The sequence below is a fragment of the Lontra canadensis genome, unplaced genomic scaffold, assembly GCF_010015895.1.
Source record: "Lontra canadensis isolate GAN:19392208 unplaced genomic scaffold, GSC_riverotter_1.0 scaffold20, whole genome shotgun sequence".
NCBI classification, from domain to species: domain Eukaryota; kingdom Metazoa; phylum Chordata; class Mammalia; order Carnivora; family Mustelidae; genus Lontra; species Lontra canadensis.
In genome coordinates, this window is record NW_022631014.1 from 1594211 (window position 1) to 1613541 (window position 19331).

At 36.6% G+C, this 19331-nt stretch overlaps 1 protein-coding gene across 7 annotated transcripts in view; it reads right to left on the reverse strand.

Annotated features, from left to right (window-relative positions):
* The window catches only part of SATB1 (SATB homeobox 1), a 99735-nt gene that overhangs the window by 24418 nt on the left and 55986 nt on the right, over window positions 1-19331 (reverse strand). For all 7 annotated transcript variants that reach the window (XM_032860926.1, XM_032860927.1, XM_032860929.1 and 4 more), the window contains 2 exons: window positions 15975-16187; window positions 7543-7698 (listed from right to left, as the gene is read on the reverse strand). In XM_032860926.1, coding sequence (XP_032716817.1) covers window positions 7543-7698; window positions 15975-16187 — 369 coding nt within the window. The remainder of the gene's footprint in view (window positions 1-7542; window positions 7699-15974; window positions 16188-19331) is intronic.

Below are 19331 nucleotides of genomic sequence, written 5' to 3' on the forward strand. Positions count from 1 at the left end.
GGCAGGCTCTGACAGTTCCCATCCGTAGCGCCGATACTCGACAGTTCAGCACAAGATCAGTGACATTCTGTCTCATTAGAACCACGCTAATTATCACAGCTAGTTTCAGGGGAAACCATGTGTTGCAATGGTCAATTTGAAGGAGTCTGTGCATCAACAAACTGGTAATAAGGATCAGACACCTTATTATATGACAGCACGCTGCCTATGATCTGATTTACGGAATCAGAGGCACTGAGGCGGCCGAGGAGGCTGGCAGTTTATGAAACAGTGTGTTTAAACCCAATTCCTGAAGCATACTGGTTGAAAAGGGAATTGTTAAAAAAAAAAAAAAAAATGCACAAAGGCAACCGGAGTTGTTGAATCAAGCAATCAAAGGAGAATAGATTCTCTATTAACATACACCAGAAGTAGATTAAGACTTAGAAAAAAGACAACTTCATCAATTTAGCAATTGTATGGCAATACCACAAGAGGATGGAACTTGTGTTTTTTACAAGATATTTCAGGATAAGTTACAGGAGGGCTGTATTTCTACTAATCTCTAAGACATACACATTTGTTTTTACAGGAGTGGTCTATGACATTGTTGTATTTTGTCATGCAAAAGAACTGCACGTGTAAAAGCAACTACACTTATAAAAATGAATACTCTTAAAGGTTACTTTTTAAGAGACTAAAAGTATTCTCGCAGAGCAGGAAAAAAAAAATCTACCTGAGATTCGTATTAGCAACATAACTTCTTCCATCCTTCTCTTAGCACCTTTCACTGATGTGAAATTTTAATGGTGCGGTTTCTTCCAGAGCTATTTTTCTATTGTCATTTTGCATAAATGCATTTTCATAGTTCATTCATTTCACAGGGCCTTTATTTTCATTTCCCATATGAGGAAAAAAAGGAGATAAAGCTAAAATAAAACCTACCTTTATTACCCAAAACATAAAAGACAACTGTGGAGACTTCTGAGAAAACACTTTTTCTTTCAACTTGGTAGTTTGCTGAAGGATTCTATTAGTGCTACAGTTCCATGCTACGTTTAGGCGAGTTACATTCCGTTTGAGGACTGACTGCTATTAAGAGTTAAACCCCATGGGCTTGCTCTCTTCCCTGCTCCCATTCTGTGGATGCCTGAGCCTGTCCTGAAGAACTCACACATCACCTGTCAAAACTGATCATATCATGGAAGAGCTTCCAAAAAGAGGAATTCCCACAGAATATTCTTTGTCTACACTTTTCAGCTTTATCCTAACCTTTTAAGACAAAAGGTGGCTTCAGATTAAAGCCAATTCTACAGATGAATAACCAGTATACTCAAGCTTTAGAACGTGTATGCTCAAATGCTTTAAAGTGGGCCATTCTAGTGGTAACCTTCCTTGGACTTCCCCATATGATGACCCTCTTTAAAGAGCTGGCCCAATATTTACAAACTGATTCTTTTCAAATATGGTCTAAAATTTTCTTGTGACATTTTCTCAAGATGGAGAAAATGGGCTTAATGAATTATGACTGTATTTGTAACAGTTAACTTATTAAGTGGGTCAATGGAGAAAATGTATTTATATAAGGGAATTAATTTCAAATTTAAGGCAAAAGAGTAAAGATTTTAAATGATTTGTACATGGCAATAAGGTAACTGAAAACCTTCTGTCACACTTTTTAAAAATAGATAAACAAATGTATAGAAAGAAAAACATCCCCTTATATGATTTTCTAGCCCAAAATATAATGAGCAAGTAAGTGTTCTACTTAATAATTCTGGGCCTCCTTGATCAAACCCTAGATTTATAAAGCATAGGCTTATCTTTAAAATATAGATAGGCTTATATTCAGATCCCCAAATTTAACTAGCCCTTAAAGTACTGTGTAATGATTGTGTACCTTTTAAACTGTTATAGTAGGTCAATATTTGTGTATTTAAAACCATTGACTTCAACAGTCCTGTTTAGCAACCAACTAGAAATACAAAGATAGGTCTGCATTTTACAAAGTTAAATCCAATATGGATTTCCAGTATTTGGACATAAGAGATTTTTAGGTGGTTACCAACACAGGCCACCCTAAACAGGAGATAGACAGAACTCCACATCCTTCTTATTCAAGAGGGCAGCACACAGTGGCCTCCCACATGGGTGCTGAAGTGCAAATGGGCAGGTTGCCCCATGGCTACACCCGGGGTTGTGGGGTTGTCTTGCTTCTCTCCTTGCTCTCCCCTCAAAGTACTACTCAAGCCAATTCAGGGAAATCAAAGCTGCATCGCCCCAGAGTCAACTCTACCCAGTAAAAAAATAATAATCATAATCATAATAAAATAAAATAAAGCACTAGATGGAGTGTGTGTCAAGAGGCAGTTCTCTCCCCAGACCCTGCCTGAAGAACACTGGATTTGCTCAAGAGAAGGGGCGATGAGGACAGTATGTCAAGATTGTCCCAGAGATTCCCAGAAAAGGATGCGGCACCAGGAAAAACTGACACGGTGACTCTCTCACAGCTGCAGGGGCCTCCTCCGTGTCTTCCATAGGAGGCTACGCAGGTGAAATCGTGTTGCAGCAAAGTCTGTCGCATGAACATTCCAAAAGAATGAATCAGCACAGAGCTTCCAAGTGTAGTTTCCCTGAAGTGTAATTTAATTCTAACCAAATAAAAGATGTCTTCACTAACATGCTGGAGTACAGAGTGCAACTATAGTTCTGTGTTTTTTTTTTTTTTCCCCTGGGTTTTGTCACGATACATTCCTGTTCCCGGCAATGAAAATTACATTATTTTGCCCATTTCTAGCCCCACCGATCCCTGACATATCATCTTACTTGTATTTAAGACATTCTAATCACCAGCGAAGAGTTTCCAAACCCAAAGGCCAAAAAGACGCACCAAAGCTTCCTTCTCTCTTCTACTCCCTTCTCTTCTCCTTCCTCCACCCCACTGAAGGCTTTGACTCTCAATAACAAGAGTGTCTGAAAAGTGAATGGAAAAAAAGCAAGAGGCTTTAAATTATTTGCTCTTTTCCACTGGTTGTGCTACCTTTGCAGAGGCAAAGGCCACTTTCCTTTTTCTCTCTCTTTTTTTTTTTTTAAGGCACTAAAATCATACCTATCAAGTAACGAAGCAGTAGCAGCCAGAGTCCTATAAGTCTATGGGACTGGTGGGGGTAGAGACTGCCAAAGATTATATTCAGTCATGTTCAGTCAAATAGAATTTTCATCATCACTTTATGTCACTTTACCTAAAAGAAATACCCGGTTCAATAAAGCACTCGAGAGAAATAATTTTCTAAACACACGGGGCGATGCAGCGGCACGCCGTCAGAGCCCTGGACTCCCACGTTACCGTGTCTGCAAGCCCTACCTCTGCAGACATGAAAATCAATGTAACAATTCCATGTACAAGGCGAGGCCTATGGCGCTGCTAATGTCCCCTTGCTGGACATACACCTTAAGTCTCAGAGCTCTCAGGAGGTTTGCTGTGGAATAAAATTAGATTCCAACATCTGCCACCATTAAGGAAAAAATTCCATTTCCATCTCCCATATGAAAACAGTAGAACCAATGAACAGTAACTGAACCTTGATACCGTAATGGTTATTACCCAAATCAACTATTTTTTTTAAACAGTAAAATTAGCAAATTCTGCTCTCATAATTATTTGAATGTTATCAGACTAAATGTTTGATAAAATTCCAATATGATTCACTTGGAAAAACTGCTGGTTATTTGAATACCCAGAATATAAAGTGTATTCATTTGCAGCTACTCATATTATGTTTAAAGCATATCATCCTTTTAAAGTTTGCATTAGCCTGCTCTCCTACCCAAGCACAAAAAGTAGCCTACCTTCGGTCTTTACTTGCATATCTTATTCAGACATTTCTATTAGAGTTAAAAACAATCTCATTTCTATTACTCATCAAAGAGAAGACAGAATCCATGTAAAATGGTGGAATCCACAGAGTTGGTTTCTTTTAGTGAAAATACTTGGTGCATTAGTCAGTACATAGCATGACTATGATGTGTCTGGTTTCATAACATTCTGGGACTGTTTGAAATTTTTAAAAATGATTATGCTGCCTGCCACTCAGGATACCTACACCTCAAGCTTTACTTTTTAGTCTAAAATGGAAAGTATTTGAGATAAATACATAGATAATAGAGAAGTCACTCTGTGGAGAAGTCTGAGCCTCTTGCTGAGCACATCATAAGACGTTATCCATTTGTGTAGAGTGCTGTATGATTTAAAAGCTCTTCTGCATCTATTATAGCATATGATCTTCTCCCATGGTAAAAGAATCTTGGGCTCAAAAAGGTTAAATAATTTCTCAATATTCTAACACCTATTCGGAGTCCTACTTGGAGTCCTCTACCATGTATCTCCTCTCAGCCCAAGTGGAAATGAAAAAGTCTGGATTCCTAGGACCCTATGCTGATAAGAACCTGTATTCCATGAAAATGTCAATGAAGAAAGGAAAGCTCCTGCCATGTCCTCGATCAGTTAGTCCAATACCCCTAATTCCTCTCTCCCAGAGCAGGGTATCACTTCAGTCCTGAAGCTCCTAGAACCCTGAGGAAATACTAAAAGAGGAAGAGAACCAAGAAATTGGGGTTGGCTCTACTACTTATCAGTCTGGTGACTCTCATGTATAAAATGAAGAAAACAGGGCTAGCTCCAAAGGTTACTCTGAGAATTAAATGTAGGTCATACATAGCAAACAGTGGGGACTAGCACAAAGATGGCACTGGACAGTTAGCGAACTCAGAGGACCGGAAGCAAATGGAGTGAGACAGGCTGAGGTAAAAGTGACTCCAGCTCTCCCCTCTTCATACACGCTTCATTTTCAGGGACTTCTGCCTCACTCTGACAAGCTGTGGCACATACATCTCAGAAGTAAATAACTCTTCTGGAAGTTAAAAATTTTGACCATAAAAGGGTCAGATTTGAGTATTTTGTTTATTAGTTCTTCTGTTTCCTTCACAAAAATCATGGCAGAACAGAAGTTAAATAGTGACTATTTTCCCTCGTTAAGTCTGACTTCTTCTCTCAGTGACATATATACTTTTTGGACCACTTATTTTTAAGTAATCATCAATCCTTCTACATATTTTCCTACCGAGGGTAGTGTTGACACCTAAACTGAACGACAAAGGGAAAAGCACAAAAACCCTCTATCAGGGAGTTAGAGGATATTAGTAGTTAGAAATAACTACCCGAAAGAATGAAAGTTACCAGTATGCTTGACCCCACCGCCAACCACCTGCTCCTTGGATTCTCTCTTAATCAGTAATGAGGGGATTAGCTAACAGCTTTAGGGGTTCTGGGAAACACACCATCCTGGCAGAGACCTAGAAGCTGCCAGTAGACACTGCTGAAACATACTCAGGGAAAGCTATGGAGGACAGGGGTACAAACGGCAATCATGTTTAAAAAATTCACCAGAACATCACTCATGTGACATTACCCGCCAATTGTTGCCACTATCTAAACAGCTCCCAAATCAGTAACTCGGGCCAGGTGGGCAGATTTGGGGATATCATTTAAAAGAAAGAAAGAATGAAGGTAGCAAAGGGGATGCTAACTGAAAGGAGCTATGCTATAGTCAGAAAGGAAATGGGGAGGCAGAAAATGTCACAGAATTAAGTGACAGAGGACAAGCAATTAAATGACAGTCACCAGAAAGTTTTCATATTTATTTTTGTTCATTTTACGTCTGACCCTTATTATTGTAATAATGCACGTCTAGTTTTTTGTTCATTTTAAGTCTGACCCTTATTATTGTAATAATAGATGTCTAGTTTCTCCATTTATCTATTTTCAGGATTTGGAGAAAGTGTTTGGCTCCGTAATAATACAGTCTGTTATTCTTGATAAATGTAATTGGACAGGTCAGAAAAGACGCGGGATCAGAAAGAAAGGCAAGATAATATACGTTTGACGACGAGATCCTCATCATAATTAGACTAAAGAGTCAAAACAAGAATGTGCACGGTGGGTGAGGGGCAAAGTGAGAGCAGGACATTTCTCTTTAATGCATAGTCTTGGCATGTAAATGAAGACATCTGAAGAAGCACACAGGTTTGAAGCGGCTCTAACATTCTATCATAATTAGAAACATTTCAAGAGCCCTGTAATTTCCAATCAAAATTACAGTAATTTCCGATATACAAGCCATGATTCATGACAGAATTTTACATTCCATGAGAGATTACGGTGGCCTGATGTATGACACGCTGAGTACAGCACTAACATAAACAATCCAGTTTAATGTTTAAACAGCACTTGATGTTTAGAATCTCACAATAAAAGAAACATATTATTGTAGAAATTATCACTTTGACAGTGATTGAAGGGTAGGCAGGCATGTGGCCTATAAAGCTATAATTTTTACAGTCCACAGCTTGAGTTTAATCATTTTTATATAACATTTCCAAGATATCCCTTAAGTATTTCATCTAGCATATAACTTAAATAAGAACAACCTTTTCTAAAGCAAAATCCCTATCAAGGACCACTACTAACACTGATAAAGAAAAATTTTAGGAAGAGCTAAAAAAAAAATAAAGTATGGTATAGTAAATTCTGCATATTGTAAATACTCTCAGAATTGTCTATTTTTATCAGAAGATGACGGCAGCCAGGCTATTTTATAAAGGAAAGTTCATTAATGATCATTAATGATCGGGAAAATATATTTGTTTAAAATCACAAGTTGTTAAAATCTCACCTTTAAATCCCCACCTTAATAATGTTACCAAATATTGTTGTAAAGGGGAAGACAGTTTAGTACTCTTCCAGTCCTTTAAAAAGTATTCTTCGCTTTGAATGAGGGTTTATGAGCAATTATAAGTTTGCTCCTATAGATGACTCTGCTTTTGATGAGCATAAATTTTCAACATATGAAAATTATACTGATAAAGGACTGCCTTATCTCTCCTTTGTTATGTTCTCATCTTGTTGGTAGGGACTTGCAACTTTTCTAATTCAATTCTATTCATTTATAATTCATCAGATTTGGACAGGTTTTCTAGTTGTAATTCAGTTTGTATGGCTTATATATGGTGTATCTATGAAAAAAGTTACGGTCATTAATGGGCAAAGATACGTGTGGTGGACGTGCTCGTTTGTGTACCTAATAGTTGTGGATGCCTGAGTTGGAACAGAAGAAACTATTATGTTTGTAGTCTTTTAGGATGGAAATCAAGGTCATCTAAGCAATAATGAAACAATAGCGATTCAAGTTACTTGTCCCAATACAATAGACCACATTGAGAAACTGCCTCTACGTTATGATACTCTTCTGAAAACAACTATTAACTGACCCCGAGATTTCCTGAGAAATCCCTGGTCTGGAGAATGGGTGTTGGAGGAAACAACAAAACCACGTATCTACTGCCTGAATCTGAACAACACTTTGTTTCATCACAAAGCTCTGTCGAGAATCCTGGAGACCGTTCCTCTCAGTGATGCAGGTTCATACTGAAAACAGACCCCCCTCTGAATGAAACTTGCACTGGCATCACAGATCAACATTCTCAGTGCCTAACCGAGGTTCTTACCTGGCTTTTGGTTGCGGCAACCTTTGCAAAGAGTGCTTGGGACACTTTGGCGCGCTTCATTTCCTGCTGAATCTCATCATAAATGGAAGCATTAATGTTCATGGTATTGTTCTCTTGTTTCCCATTCCTCTCAGTGGCAATAGTAGCTGTTTTCACCTACAAAACATTTTGAACATGACTGTCATTTTTCATTGGCCAAATTGTTTTGAAGCTTTTCAGGCTCGGCATCCAAACTGGACACTGTTGCTCCTTTTATGATCAAGGTGATCAACAGTGCAGTCATTCAACATTAGTTATTACCCCGAGATCAGATTGCTTAAGTTAAGAAAGTCACATTGTCACAGGTGATTGCGTCCATAATAAGACAGCCACTGCCAGCTGACAAATAGGAATTAGAATGCCATAAAGTAAGTTTTCTGGAAAACAGAATAGTTTCAAAGACTTGAAAACCCTAAACTAATTGTTTCCCAATTACTGTCCATTGCAATTCTAACAAAGGAAATTCACAATTAAAATCATAATGCCCAGTGCTGTATCTTCACTGGGTGCCTGGTGCCTAATAGACAATTGCATCACTAATAGCTATTACATCCTATGGCCTTTTTAATTTTAGACTCCTTTTTTTATGCCTGTTCCTCTTATGTTTCATTTAAAAAATCTTCCATAACAAAGCCATTTGCAGAGCTGCATATTTAAATCTTCTATCCATCCATGAAACAGGTAGAGCGCCTTGCTTAATTATCATAAAGGCTGGTTGCATTTTACACGTGCATGTCCAAGCTGTTCTGTATAATTATTTCATTTTTTCCTGGCACCCCTGTACATAACTATTTCCTTTTGACTCGTGGAACCAGACAGTAAGAAAATGTTTCACAATATTTAACAGAATATTATTTCAAGTTACATAAATTATATAATCAGTGACTTTATAAATACATTCAAATGAATAATCTTGAGTAAAAAATTAGTACCAATGCCTTTGGTAATAATGATAAGCAGGTGTCAGCAGTAAAAATTTGGGAGTAAAAATAAAATCTCAACCTCAAAATTTATTCTTACTATTATTAATTTCTAAAACTCCAAATTTAATTTTTATTAAGCAGTTATGTGAACCAGTCTAGAAAATTTACGTATGAACTATGCAGTTGCTTTTTCACTAGGAAATTGGTGACAATGTCAATGAAAAGTTACCCACAGATGCAGGACCCTGTTTCTCCCAGCCAGATAATTCACTGTGGACCACATCTCTTAGGATCCTTTCCAGAATCTGGGTTTCTGTTGCATCCTGGACAATTTCTCACTTACACAATAAGCGATCACAAATGAAGTCCATTTTGGAATAAATGAATGATTTCTTTTGTCACGAAATGATACACCCCTTTAGTCCCGCTCTAAGTCTTTTGGGCCTACTTCATTTTCCCCTTAATATTTGGTATCAAAAGACGGGCAGAGGTTATCCTAAACAATTTGATCCTCTGCACTTAAGACACTAAATAGGAGTCTTAAAACATGCCTTGGGGCGCCTGGGTGGCTCAGTGGATTAAAGCCTCAGCCTTTGTCTCAGGTCATGATCCCAGGGTCCTGGGATCAAGCCATGTATCCAGCTCTCTGCTCATCAGGAAGCCTGCTTCCTCCTCCTCTCTCTCTCTCTGCCTGCCTCTCTGCCTACTTGTGATCTCGGTCTGTCAAAATAAATAAATAAAGTCTTAAAAAAAAAATGCCTTCTAACTTCTACCCAATTAGCAAAATAACTCACCTCTTGCTTATCTGGGAGGCAGCTCATCTTTCCCCCTCAATCCTACCCTTCTAAGCACTGAAACGATGATACTGTGAAATGGGTGCACCACAGGCCCAAGTGAGGAAACAGAGAGTAAGACAGGACAAGCGACCCACTGGTTGGCCCCCAGTTGCCACTGCTAAACTCTAAGCAGGAGACAGGGATGGCAAGTGTGTAGGGTCAATTTCCAGAGCCCCCCTTCTAGCTCTGTGACCCCAGAAAGCAAGGGCACTTACAGAGGTATATTAAGGACTGGAGGCCACTAAGAACATTCACAGGGCTCTGAAGCAACAATCTGCTAAATAACACCTGGGGAGCCAGAAGAGTTAATGCATTACCATAAACTGCCTACAAAGTTGCTTTGGTGAGATTGGCAACTTTGCTCTGGGGTGGTCTTGCTTTGAGGCAAAAGGATAGATTTGATCACCCCAGGGGGTCTCTCTTAATACCTATTTTTCTCACTGTTTAAATGAAAGAGAAAAGAAAAGCCATTTCAATCGCTTTGAAAATTGAATGTTATGGAAATGGGAGCATGAAGTCCGGGGCATCGGAAAAAAAACAGTTCCTTGGTAGCAGTCTGCTTAGCAATCTTTAAGAGAGTGGACTTTGGAAACTTGTTGTTTTGGTATGTTTTTAAAATAATTTTCATTCTTTTGTAAAAACTATGTTTAAGAATTTACCTTTGAGGTGGGCTATAATCATTTGTTTCAACCCTGTGATTTGGTTTCTAAAAATTTCGTTAATTTTTTTTAATAAAGCAATTACAACTTAAACCAAAAAGCAAGAATTTTAAATCATTAAAAAAAAAAACACAACTGTTTCCTAGGAGCCAATACAATCAAAAGTAGAAAAGACGTCCACATGAAACTTCTAAAAATTAAAAAAAGTGTAACAATTTTTTAAAATATAAAGTAAGAAACTCTGTATTACTCATTTTAAAAATATTTAGAAAGCTCTTTATCATCTTGTTGGCTCAGATATGTATCTTATCATAGATAAGCTATTAGAATTCTGGAATCACATTTTTTCCTAAACACAAGCTATTGCTTAAGGGGAACTGACTTGGACAGCTTTTCAAAAATATGAAAGCTGAATTTTTCCCCAGGTAAAAATGGAAACAAAAATCTTTTATACCTCACTCTACTAAGTACTATTTTAGCTTAGTACAAAAAAAATCTTCTTTAATCCTGGTTTAGCTTTTAATATTATATCACACATTAAAATTCATAAAGTAGTTCATTCCAGGCAAAACAAACTACTCTTCAGCTCTTCTCCGCAAATAGCACAGGAGGTAAAATAAATGCAGTTGCTTTCCGCATAGCTTTTATCAAGGTAGGGCGTACTACTCCATCATTACGGCGGCGCCGGGGAAGTAGTTAGGAATTGGAGCTTCTACTATTTACCCTTTGCCCTCCCACGTGAGGAGAGGGTGCAAGCACTAGGGTCGGCTGGCTTTATATATCTCTAAAATTGTATGGTAGAACACAGATTTTCCCTGAGAATCTTATTCTGTTTCTTTCTGGATTGCTGAATGCATCAAATCATACTAAAAAATGAACTCTAAATACTATACCCATGCTACATACTACATATGGACTACACAAAACGAACTCTACTGTGGTCCTGGCTGGTGAGCATACTATTCCTTGATGGAGGAAGAACTGCCAACAAGTCCACAGCTCATGTGTGCATACACACATGCAATTAAAGTGTGATGTAGTTTTAATAATAATTATGATAACAACAAAGGCTGGCATTTATTACCTTTTTATCACGTGCTGGGCATCATGTTCAGATACGTTAGCTCTAATCTGCATGAAAGCCTGGAGTAAGTACTATTACTGCCCCATTTTAAAATTTGAGAAAACTCTCCAAAAACAAAGAATTTATTCATAAGGCAATGTGAGATCTACATTGAAGTCTGTCTAATGCTAATGCTTATCTTAGAAACTAATGCTCTTTACTGAAGTTATGATGTTACACAGGATTTCTTTATTTGGAAAAATTCTAACTTTTTAAAGACATGCTGGATCTGCTTTTTGGTGGCCCTTTGCTAAATCTGGCTCGTTAATATCTAATTTTTAGCAAGTGGCTTTGTCACTCGTTTTAGAAATCCAACCTGAATTTATTTGGCAAGGTATGCAAACTATAAATGTTTTCTTGGTAATGTGATATAAGAAATGTGCTACTTAAAGGTATTCTTACTGGTGAAAGAAAATGGTCCCCATTTTCAAATTTTTGTACATTAAAACTGTTTGAATATCATGGTTCTATCTTTTTATACTTTTCTTTCTGTTCTTTTTAGGAACAATATTAATTATTTTCCAAATATGGACCTTAAAAAGTCCTCTAGTATTTTAAAAGATGACTGATGATGGGAATCATTTCATGAGCACATAAGATCTTAAAATCATGCTGGCCCAGTGATTCAAAACAAAACTTTTATCAAGTGTTAAGTTCCTGCCCATAACTGAACCTGTTTCATTACATTGTAGAAAACTTTGTTGGAAAGAGGTAGAAGGGTGCGCAGCTACGAGATGAATTATACATTGCTTATATGAACTTATTACATTTTCTAAAGGGCTGTTATAAAATAACCCATCTTCCTTTTGAAGAAACTAAAGAATTACATAAAGAGATACAAAAATATAAAGAAAAAAGCATTATGTAATTCATGTAGAATTTATAACTTGATAATTATAGGCTTTCAAACAGTCCTTATGGAAACGGAAAGTGCTAACCTAACTCCAAAAGTCGCACATATTAAAACACACAAATAAAATCAGAGTAAGAGCGCAACTAAATAGAAATCATCAACTTAAAACTGATCTGTGGAAAAAACAAGTTCCAGAAAGTAACCACTAATTATTATTAATCAAACTCCTCCTATAAACTCATTTGTAAAATTTGCTAAGCATAATAAGAAAAGAAGCCTTTAGAATCAGGGAGGTTTGGAGGGCTTGGGTTCCCCCAACATTTTCATATGAAGCAAAGTTTGGAAAGGGCTGTTTTCTCCACCATTTCAGAAATGCCCAACTGTCTGAAATCTTCGAGTGGATCATTTGTCAAACATTTAACGTATTCTATCAGAAGAAGGTTCTCATGTGTGTTCCTCTTCCTAATCTAAAAATAAAACTTCCCACCCTCTGTGACAAATAGAAGAAGTCCCCAAGTTTCATTTTCCCCTTTCTAAAGTGCTTGTGTTTCAAGGAGGTGGCTTGAGGTAGGAGAAAGAGCAAGAGACTTAATAGGCAGATGTGAAAACAAACTCACCCTTAAACTTGGTTTTCTTCTCTTTCTCCAACCATAAAGTTGGTATGAGGATTCAACATATTCATGGGCATGAAGTTGTCAGAGAACTGTGAACCATTATCAAGTATAAGATATTCTTATTTCCTGAATTAGAATATGTACATTATGAAAATAGGCTTTCAGCAAACATGTCGGACCTGGGGCCTACTGCTGTAGACAGAGGACAAAACCCATGGCATGGCTGCCCCTCTTGAAGCACATGGGACAGGTCTGCACCAGAGGTATCACTCCTAGGCAAGGGCTATAGTGACTTCTGATGTTTAGTCTAGATCTTCCCAGGGGAAAGATTCCTTGGAATAAAATATACAGCCTTACTAAAAGGGAAGTTTCTTCTTAAAGATCATTTAGAATCCAAGTTCCTCAACAGTGTAGGTCTTCGGTCTGGTATGACTTAGGGAGGACATCTCAGTCATCTTTGGTATAACCTCAACTCTACAGGGTAGGAGTTGGAAGAGAATCCAGCTCTCTTGGTCTTCAAAGTGGTCTGGATCTCCTGTGAGCCAAAAGGGACCTCTGCCTTTGAAAACAGTTTTCTTTAAGGGCAAATGGGTGGCTCAGTCAGTTAAGCATCTGACTCTTGATCTCAGCTCAGGTCTTGATCTCAGGGTCATGAGTTCAAGCCCCATGTTGGGGTGTGGAGTCTACTTAAAAATAAATAAATAAATAAAAATAATAAAAAGCTGTCCTTTATAAAGAAATCAGAGTTCACGTCCAACAAGTTAAAGACTTGTCTCAAAATATGTTTCAGATCTCTTCATTTAAGGGGAAATGACATGCAATAATGAACTCCTCTTTGTCAAAATATAAAATTAAAAAAGACAAAATTCTGCCATCTGTTTCTGTATTTGTGGTTTTGTCCTTTTTCCCCCTTCCATTTTGATCATGTGTCATATGCATATTAAAACCTTAAGTATAGTGTATTAGTTCCCCTTTAAAAGCATTCAATTTCAACAGTTGCAAAACATTACTAATTTGGCTGCCAGAGAAACATTTGTTCCCATCTTAAGTACTCATTTTACATCGATAATACTTTTAATGCATTAAAGATTTCTTAAAATGTCATTCATAAAGTCACTGTTGGAGGGTAAAAGGTGAACAAACTGGTTGTGAGCTCTATTACAATCATATTAAGTAACGCAAAGGGATTCTCAGTAAGGCAAATTAAGATACTTGAAGATGCGTATTATAGCAGTGAAATAAAATTATACACACATCAGATAATCATTTTGGAATTTGGTTAGATGGCCAGTAATACCGCATTTCAGAAACTTTTCTCCTTTGAAAGAGTTTCACTAAGAATCTGTGGTATCTCCATACCTTACATGTTCATCATTGGCTAGATATTCCAGCTAAGGGCTTGCTTCTCAAGCCCTCTTGAGAACAAATATAGCAAAGAGTGGCTCAACCAGTTAATCAATAATGCAGGCCAAAATAAATTATATTTTCTACCCCAACTTATCAGCAGTCTTTAGACACATAAGTAAGAGAGCTGCCCAAGAGTATCTTAATAGTATGTGAAAAGAAATACCATTTAAAAATTACTGGAAACGTGGCTAAAGAAAAAACTTGATGAGTAAGGACAGCAGAATAACATTTGGAAAAACAAAAGCACCATGATCATATAAAAAATTAGGAAACAAAAACCGTGTTAAGGAACTACAAAGTCAAATATTTAGATAGATTAAAAAAAAAAAGAAGGAACAGCTCAATGCTGAAGTTCATACTGATCTTAAGTAAGCAATTCTTTTGTTAGTATAGCAGATTAAGTGATAAGTAAAGTAACTCTTTGCCCAGAGGCCTTCTGTAGAAGCAAAGTTAACTAATGACGGTGTATTAACTCTAAACACCACATACGAAGTGGTAAACCAAGTCCAAAGTACAGTATTTTTTGTTTAATCACTCTTAAAAAGTCATATACATACATATATAGTCATACATACATATATAGTCATACATAGATATAAATTCATATATATATAAAAAGTCATATATATATGTATATTCTCATTCTTTTTCTTAAGAAATACTTTATGGAAGGCTTTACAGATCAAATTCAGTCATTGTATGTGTAGACCAGTGGATACGTATACATGCAGATAGATACCATTATTCTGTGCTAGAGACATATGACTTTCTTATCCACAATTACAGCAATGACTTTCTTGCAGTCTATGCCCTAGACATTAAGACCAAATTGATTTTCATTACATAAAATGGAGAAAACGGACTTCGGACATTTCTACAAAAGATTCATTTCATAACATTACAACATAGAGCTTTAAGAACCTCAACAAGTGACCAAATATTATGTCTATTCCTTATTGATGAAGTTATCTGAGGCAGTTTCATTTTTAGCGCTGTGTGTTTTTTCTATATTTCCATACATAGAAAGGCATTTTGTTTTGTTTTCTTTTAACTGCTGATGAAAAGAAATTAACAAGTTACGATTTCAGGATAACATTATATTACAAGAATACTTTGAATTTGTGTTCCATATTCAATTTTTATCACGTTTTAGCTGACCTTATTTTTAAGGGCTGTACATGCAATAAATTAAATGTGTAAGAAATATATTTGCCTATTGATTTGAAGTCTAAACCACTTTTGTGTAGTAGCTTATACTGCAAATCAACTTGTTGAATCCTCATAACAATTACAGGCTATCTTTAAAATTTGATTTAAAAAATAAAAATATAGATACACGTACACAAAGTTACCTGCATGATGAGTTCTGTCCTTTCTAAAAAGTGCGAAAATTTGGGAAATAGAAAATGTGCCCATTTCTGGGAATACGGGTGGAATTCCGTATCAGCCCCATTTAAAGCTGCCTTCAAGGATTGTATTAAACTTAATTATGAAAGATTACAGACGAGATGATGTGTAATTGGTACCAGCTGCACTTCGTATTGGAAAGCATAAATACAAATGGAATTATTTATTTATTTTTATTTGTTTACTATTCAAATGGCAGTTCCCAAACTCAAAGGGATAAAACTGACTTTATTACTTTTCTTCCTATTGAGTTTAAAATATTTCTTCACTTAATAATAGTAGTAGAGACAAACATCCCATTTAAAGACTACTTTCACCCCCAAAGAACCCCCAAAAGGAAGCAACACAAAGCAATTTTCTTTCCTCTAATTAGTAGCTTACTGTTTTTATATCAGAATCACTGATTTGGGACCAAATTCTCCTCAAGTCACTCTATGAATTATTATTTTTAGAAAAAGTGGTATCTATTCATCTCTTTTTCCAATTTCTTACTGAGATCCTTCCTCAAACATTAAGAAAGAAGAAGAAGAAGAGGAGGAAGAAGAAGGCCAAAGAGGACAGGAGACTTCACCTGGGGAGGGCGGCTGGGCGGTGTGCTTATCAGGGGGGCAGGACCCATAGCCGAGGCAGCATTCAAGCTCCTTTCCCTTTCATCCTGGTAAATCCGATCTCTTTCAGCTTCTGGTAACTGCAAGAAATTCTGCATAGCCCGAAGGTTTACCAGCAAAGACTGGGATGCAGTCTTGGGGTCCTCTTCCTTTCGGAGGATTTCTGAAAGCAAGCCCTGCAGGGAATGAAAGGTACAGAGTGAGCTAGCTCCTGAGCTCTGCCCAGCCAGCAGTGATCCTTCCCTCTCCTCCGCTCTCTTTAGAAAATGAACAGTCAAAAGCATTAATTCTGCATAGAAATATGTTAGTTACAACTGAAGTGGTAGAGAGGAGAGCCTCAATTGTATTCTTAATTTTATTAAGCATCTGCTTTACATATAACACAAACTGAAACTGCCTAATTGGTCTCCTTCCTTTGAGTAGCTTAACTTGCCATGAAATCTTTCACAGAGAGACGATCGAGGGAAGTTAAGAATAAATGAAATGCTCATAATACAACAGCATTGAACTGTATAGTTCTCAAGCTGCCCAGACAAAGGAAGTGGAATGCAGAGAGCCCAAAATGTAAAGATACAAAGCCACTTCTAGGGAAGGAGAACTTTCAAAGAAAATACCAGAAAATGAATTGTAACATATTACAAAAAGAATATTTCTAAAGCATGCTATGTTTTCATAGGCAATATTTTAAGTTATCCTTTAATTTTCAAATTAATGACAAGTGATTCCTTCTATTTAACGTTTAAGGAAACTGTACAGACTACCATGAATAATATCATGCTATAACTATACCTCTGGGTAACAGGTTGAAATTTGAACTTCAGAAATCATTGATTAAATTTAAAATACATAACCCCATTTTTACAGTGCAAAAATCCATAATGGCATGCCCAGGAAAAGTGGGGCACCTGGGTGGCTCAGTGGGTTAAAGCCTCTGTCTTCGGCTCAGGTCATGATCTCAGGATCCTAGGATCGAGCCCCGCATCAGGCTCTCTGCTCAGCGGGGAGCCTGCTTCCCTTCCTCTCTCTCTGCCTGCCTCTCTGCCTACTTGTGATCCCTGTCAAGTAAATAAAATCTTAAAAAAAAAAAAAAGAATACTATCAAATTCTCCAGTTGCCAATTTTTTTAAGGAATAGAAGTCTTTATTAGTTATAAAAGAAATTTACAAACCACTAGTAAGCTCCTTTAAGGTGTTTCTCTCTCCCCAAATACTAGAGCATTAATTGTCAACTATTTTTTTCTTTTTTAATTTTTAGAAGAAGCCTTTCAAAAATAAATGGGTTTCCTCATTTTTATTTAAGGAATTATATGAAATAAAGGATTACAAAAATTTTCTGCCCATTTGATAGGAGCTGAGCACCCTTTACCTCTTTCATTTTGTGCATGAAATAATGCCTGGAATACTAAGTCATATTCGCTTTCTACATTTAGCCAGAATATCAGTTTATCACAAGATAACTCCAAATAAAATGCTGTCAAGATCTCCACGTCATTTGTAAATTTCACTTACCAATAACCCTGCAGAAATGGTGAAAGGGAACATTTGGGGAAGGGGAAACAAAGTGTCATATCAAAATGATTGAGACTTAGACGATAACAACATTTGGAATTTTTCATGATTCCCTGGAAATGCAAACCTAGTTTTGTTCCTAATTCCTCAGGGATAAGGTACTATATTGCCTACATATAACACCTAGTCGCAGACAATATAAAAGCACTGTCCACTTTAAAAATGACTCAAAAGAACCTCCAATAGGCTGAGGGGGCTTACAAGTAAATGTTAGTCTCTCACTTGGTCCTGCATCTGAAACCTGGAGAGTGGACCTGAACTTTCAGTTTCCCCATTAAAAAATGTGACTGAAGAATGAAGGGTGCATGTTCTTTCATTCATAAGACTGACAAGTAATGCTGCAACTGTGTTTATACAAGAATAAAACATCCAGTCAATTTAACTAAAATTCAGTCAAACAGGCAGTCAATCATCCAGCTATTTAATTTGCACAAGGCCAACTAATTAGATTGACTGTGTTTCTGATGTGTCACATTGAAACTGAAAAATACAGGTCTCAAAAAAAAACGCCTGAAAAGAGGTGTAAAAAAATAGTCCTTGCTCTCTATTTTTCCCCACCAAATGTCATATATTAGAAGATGTGCTTGGCAAAGCAATATATATGAGCTACAAAGAAATCAACAGACAAAATGTACAATATAGTTAAAAACAATGTTATCAATTCCTTGAGTAGAATAACCTAATACTCATTTCTGTCATCCCAGCACAATGCCTTCCACATAAGTGTTTGATAAATATTTACTACGTGGATTAATGATGTGTATTCAGATCACAAAAGGAAAAAATTGTAAATGACTAATAGAAACTTAAGAACTAAGATATGCTACTCATGGGTAAATTCTAATGGAAATTCTTAATTTAATCAAGGTAAGGTTTCAATGAAAAGTTATATGGCACTTTGTAAGACATTTATCTACCTTAGCTGTTCAGAAATTAAAAAAAAAACAGATTAGGTCAAAAGAGATCCTATAAATACTCAGCATGTTACTGTATTTGGGAAATTTGAAATTAGACATTTATAAATCTCAAATAACAAAATACTCTATCATCTCTATTAAAAATGTTTTCTGAGACAGCAGAGAACTACAGTGAGAAAAGCAAACATGTGAAAAAATACATAAAATATTCTCTATCAAGTCGTGTTAATATGAAACTTAGTCATTCCTGCATGCTTAAATTAGAAGATAGTACGTCACTTAGGAGAAAATTTAAAATTTCCTCTACCCATATTTTGATGTTGGTATGACTATCCAGTAGAGCATTTAAAGTATTTTAGGGGCAAAGCGTTTATTTCCACTTAATTATTCTACTGCAGCAAGTACAGTTTTTCTGCCTGCAGTATGTTAAGGTCTAAAGAGATATTTCAAATCCTGGAACACTCAAAGAACTCTAAAGCAGCCAGTGTAGACAGTGTCAGGTGTTTTAGAAACCTTCGGATTTTTTTTTTTTTTTTTTTTTTTTGGCCCAGGCTTTCAATGAGGGGAGTGCCCCCTGGTGGAAATGCTTGAAAATATTAGAAAATGTTTTGGTTAGAATGTGTTAATTATCCCCCTCCCCCAGAATGCATGTTCTCATCCTGTTCGAGTTGTTGTTATTTGAGTAGGTACATTTATGCATCAAGATGTACATGGTCCCTCTTTCTTATTTCCCATAGTCAAAAATATACTTCAGACTTAGGTCAAGGTCATTTGTAGTAATCCCCTGTGAAGAGTTAAGAGATATCTATTACCAAAATCTTTTCTTCGTGCTAAA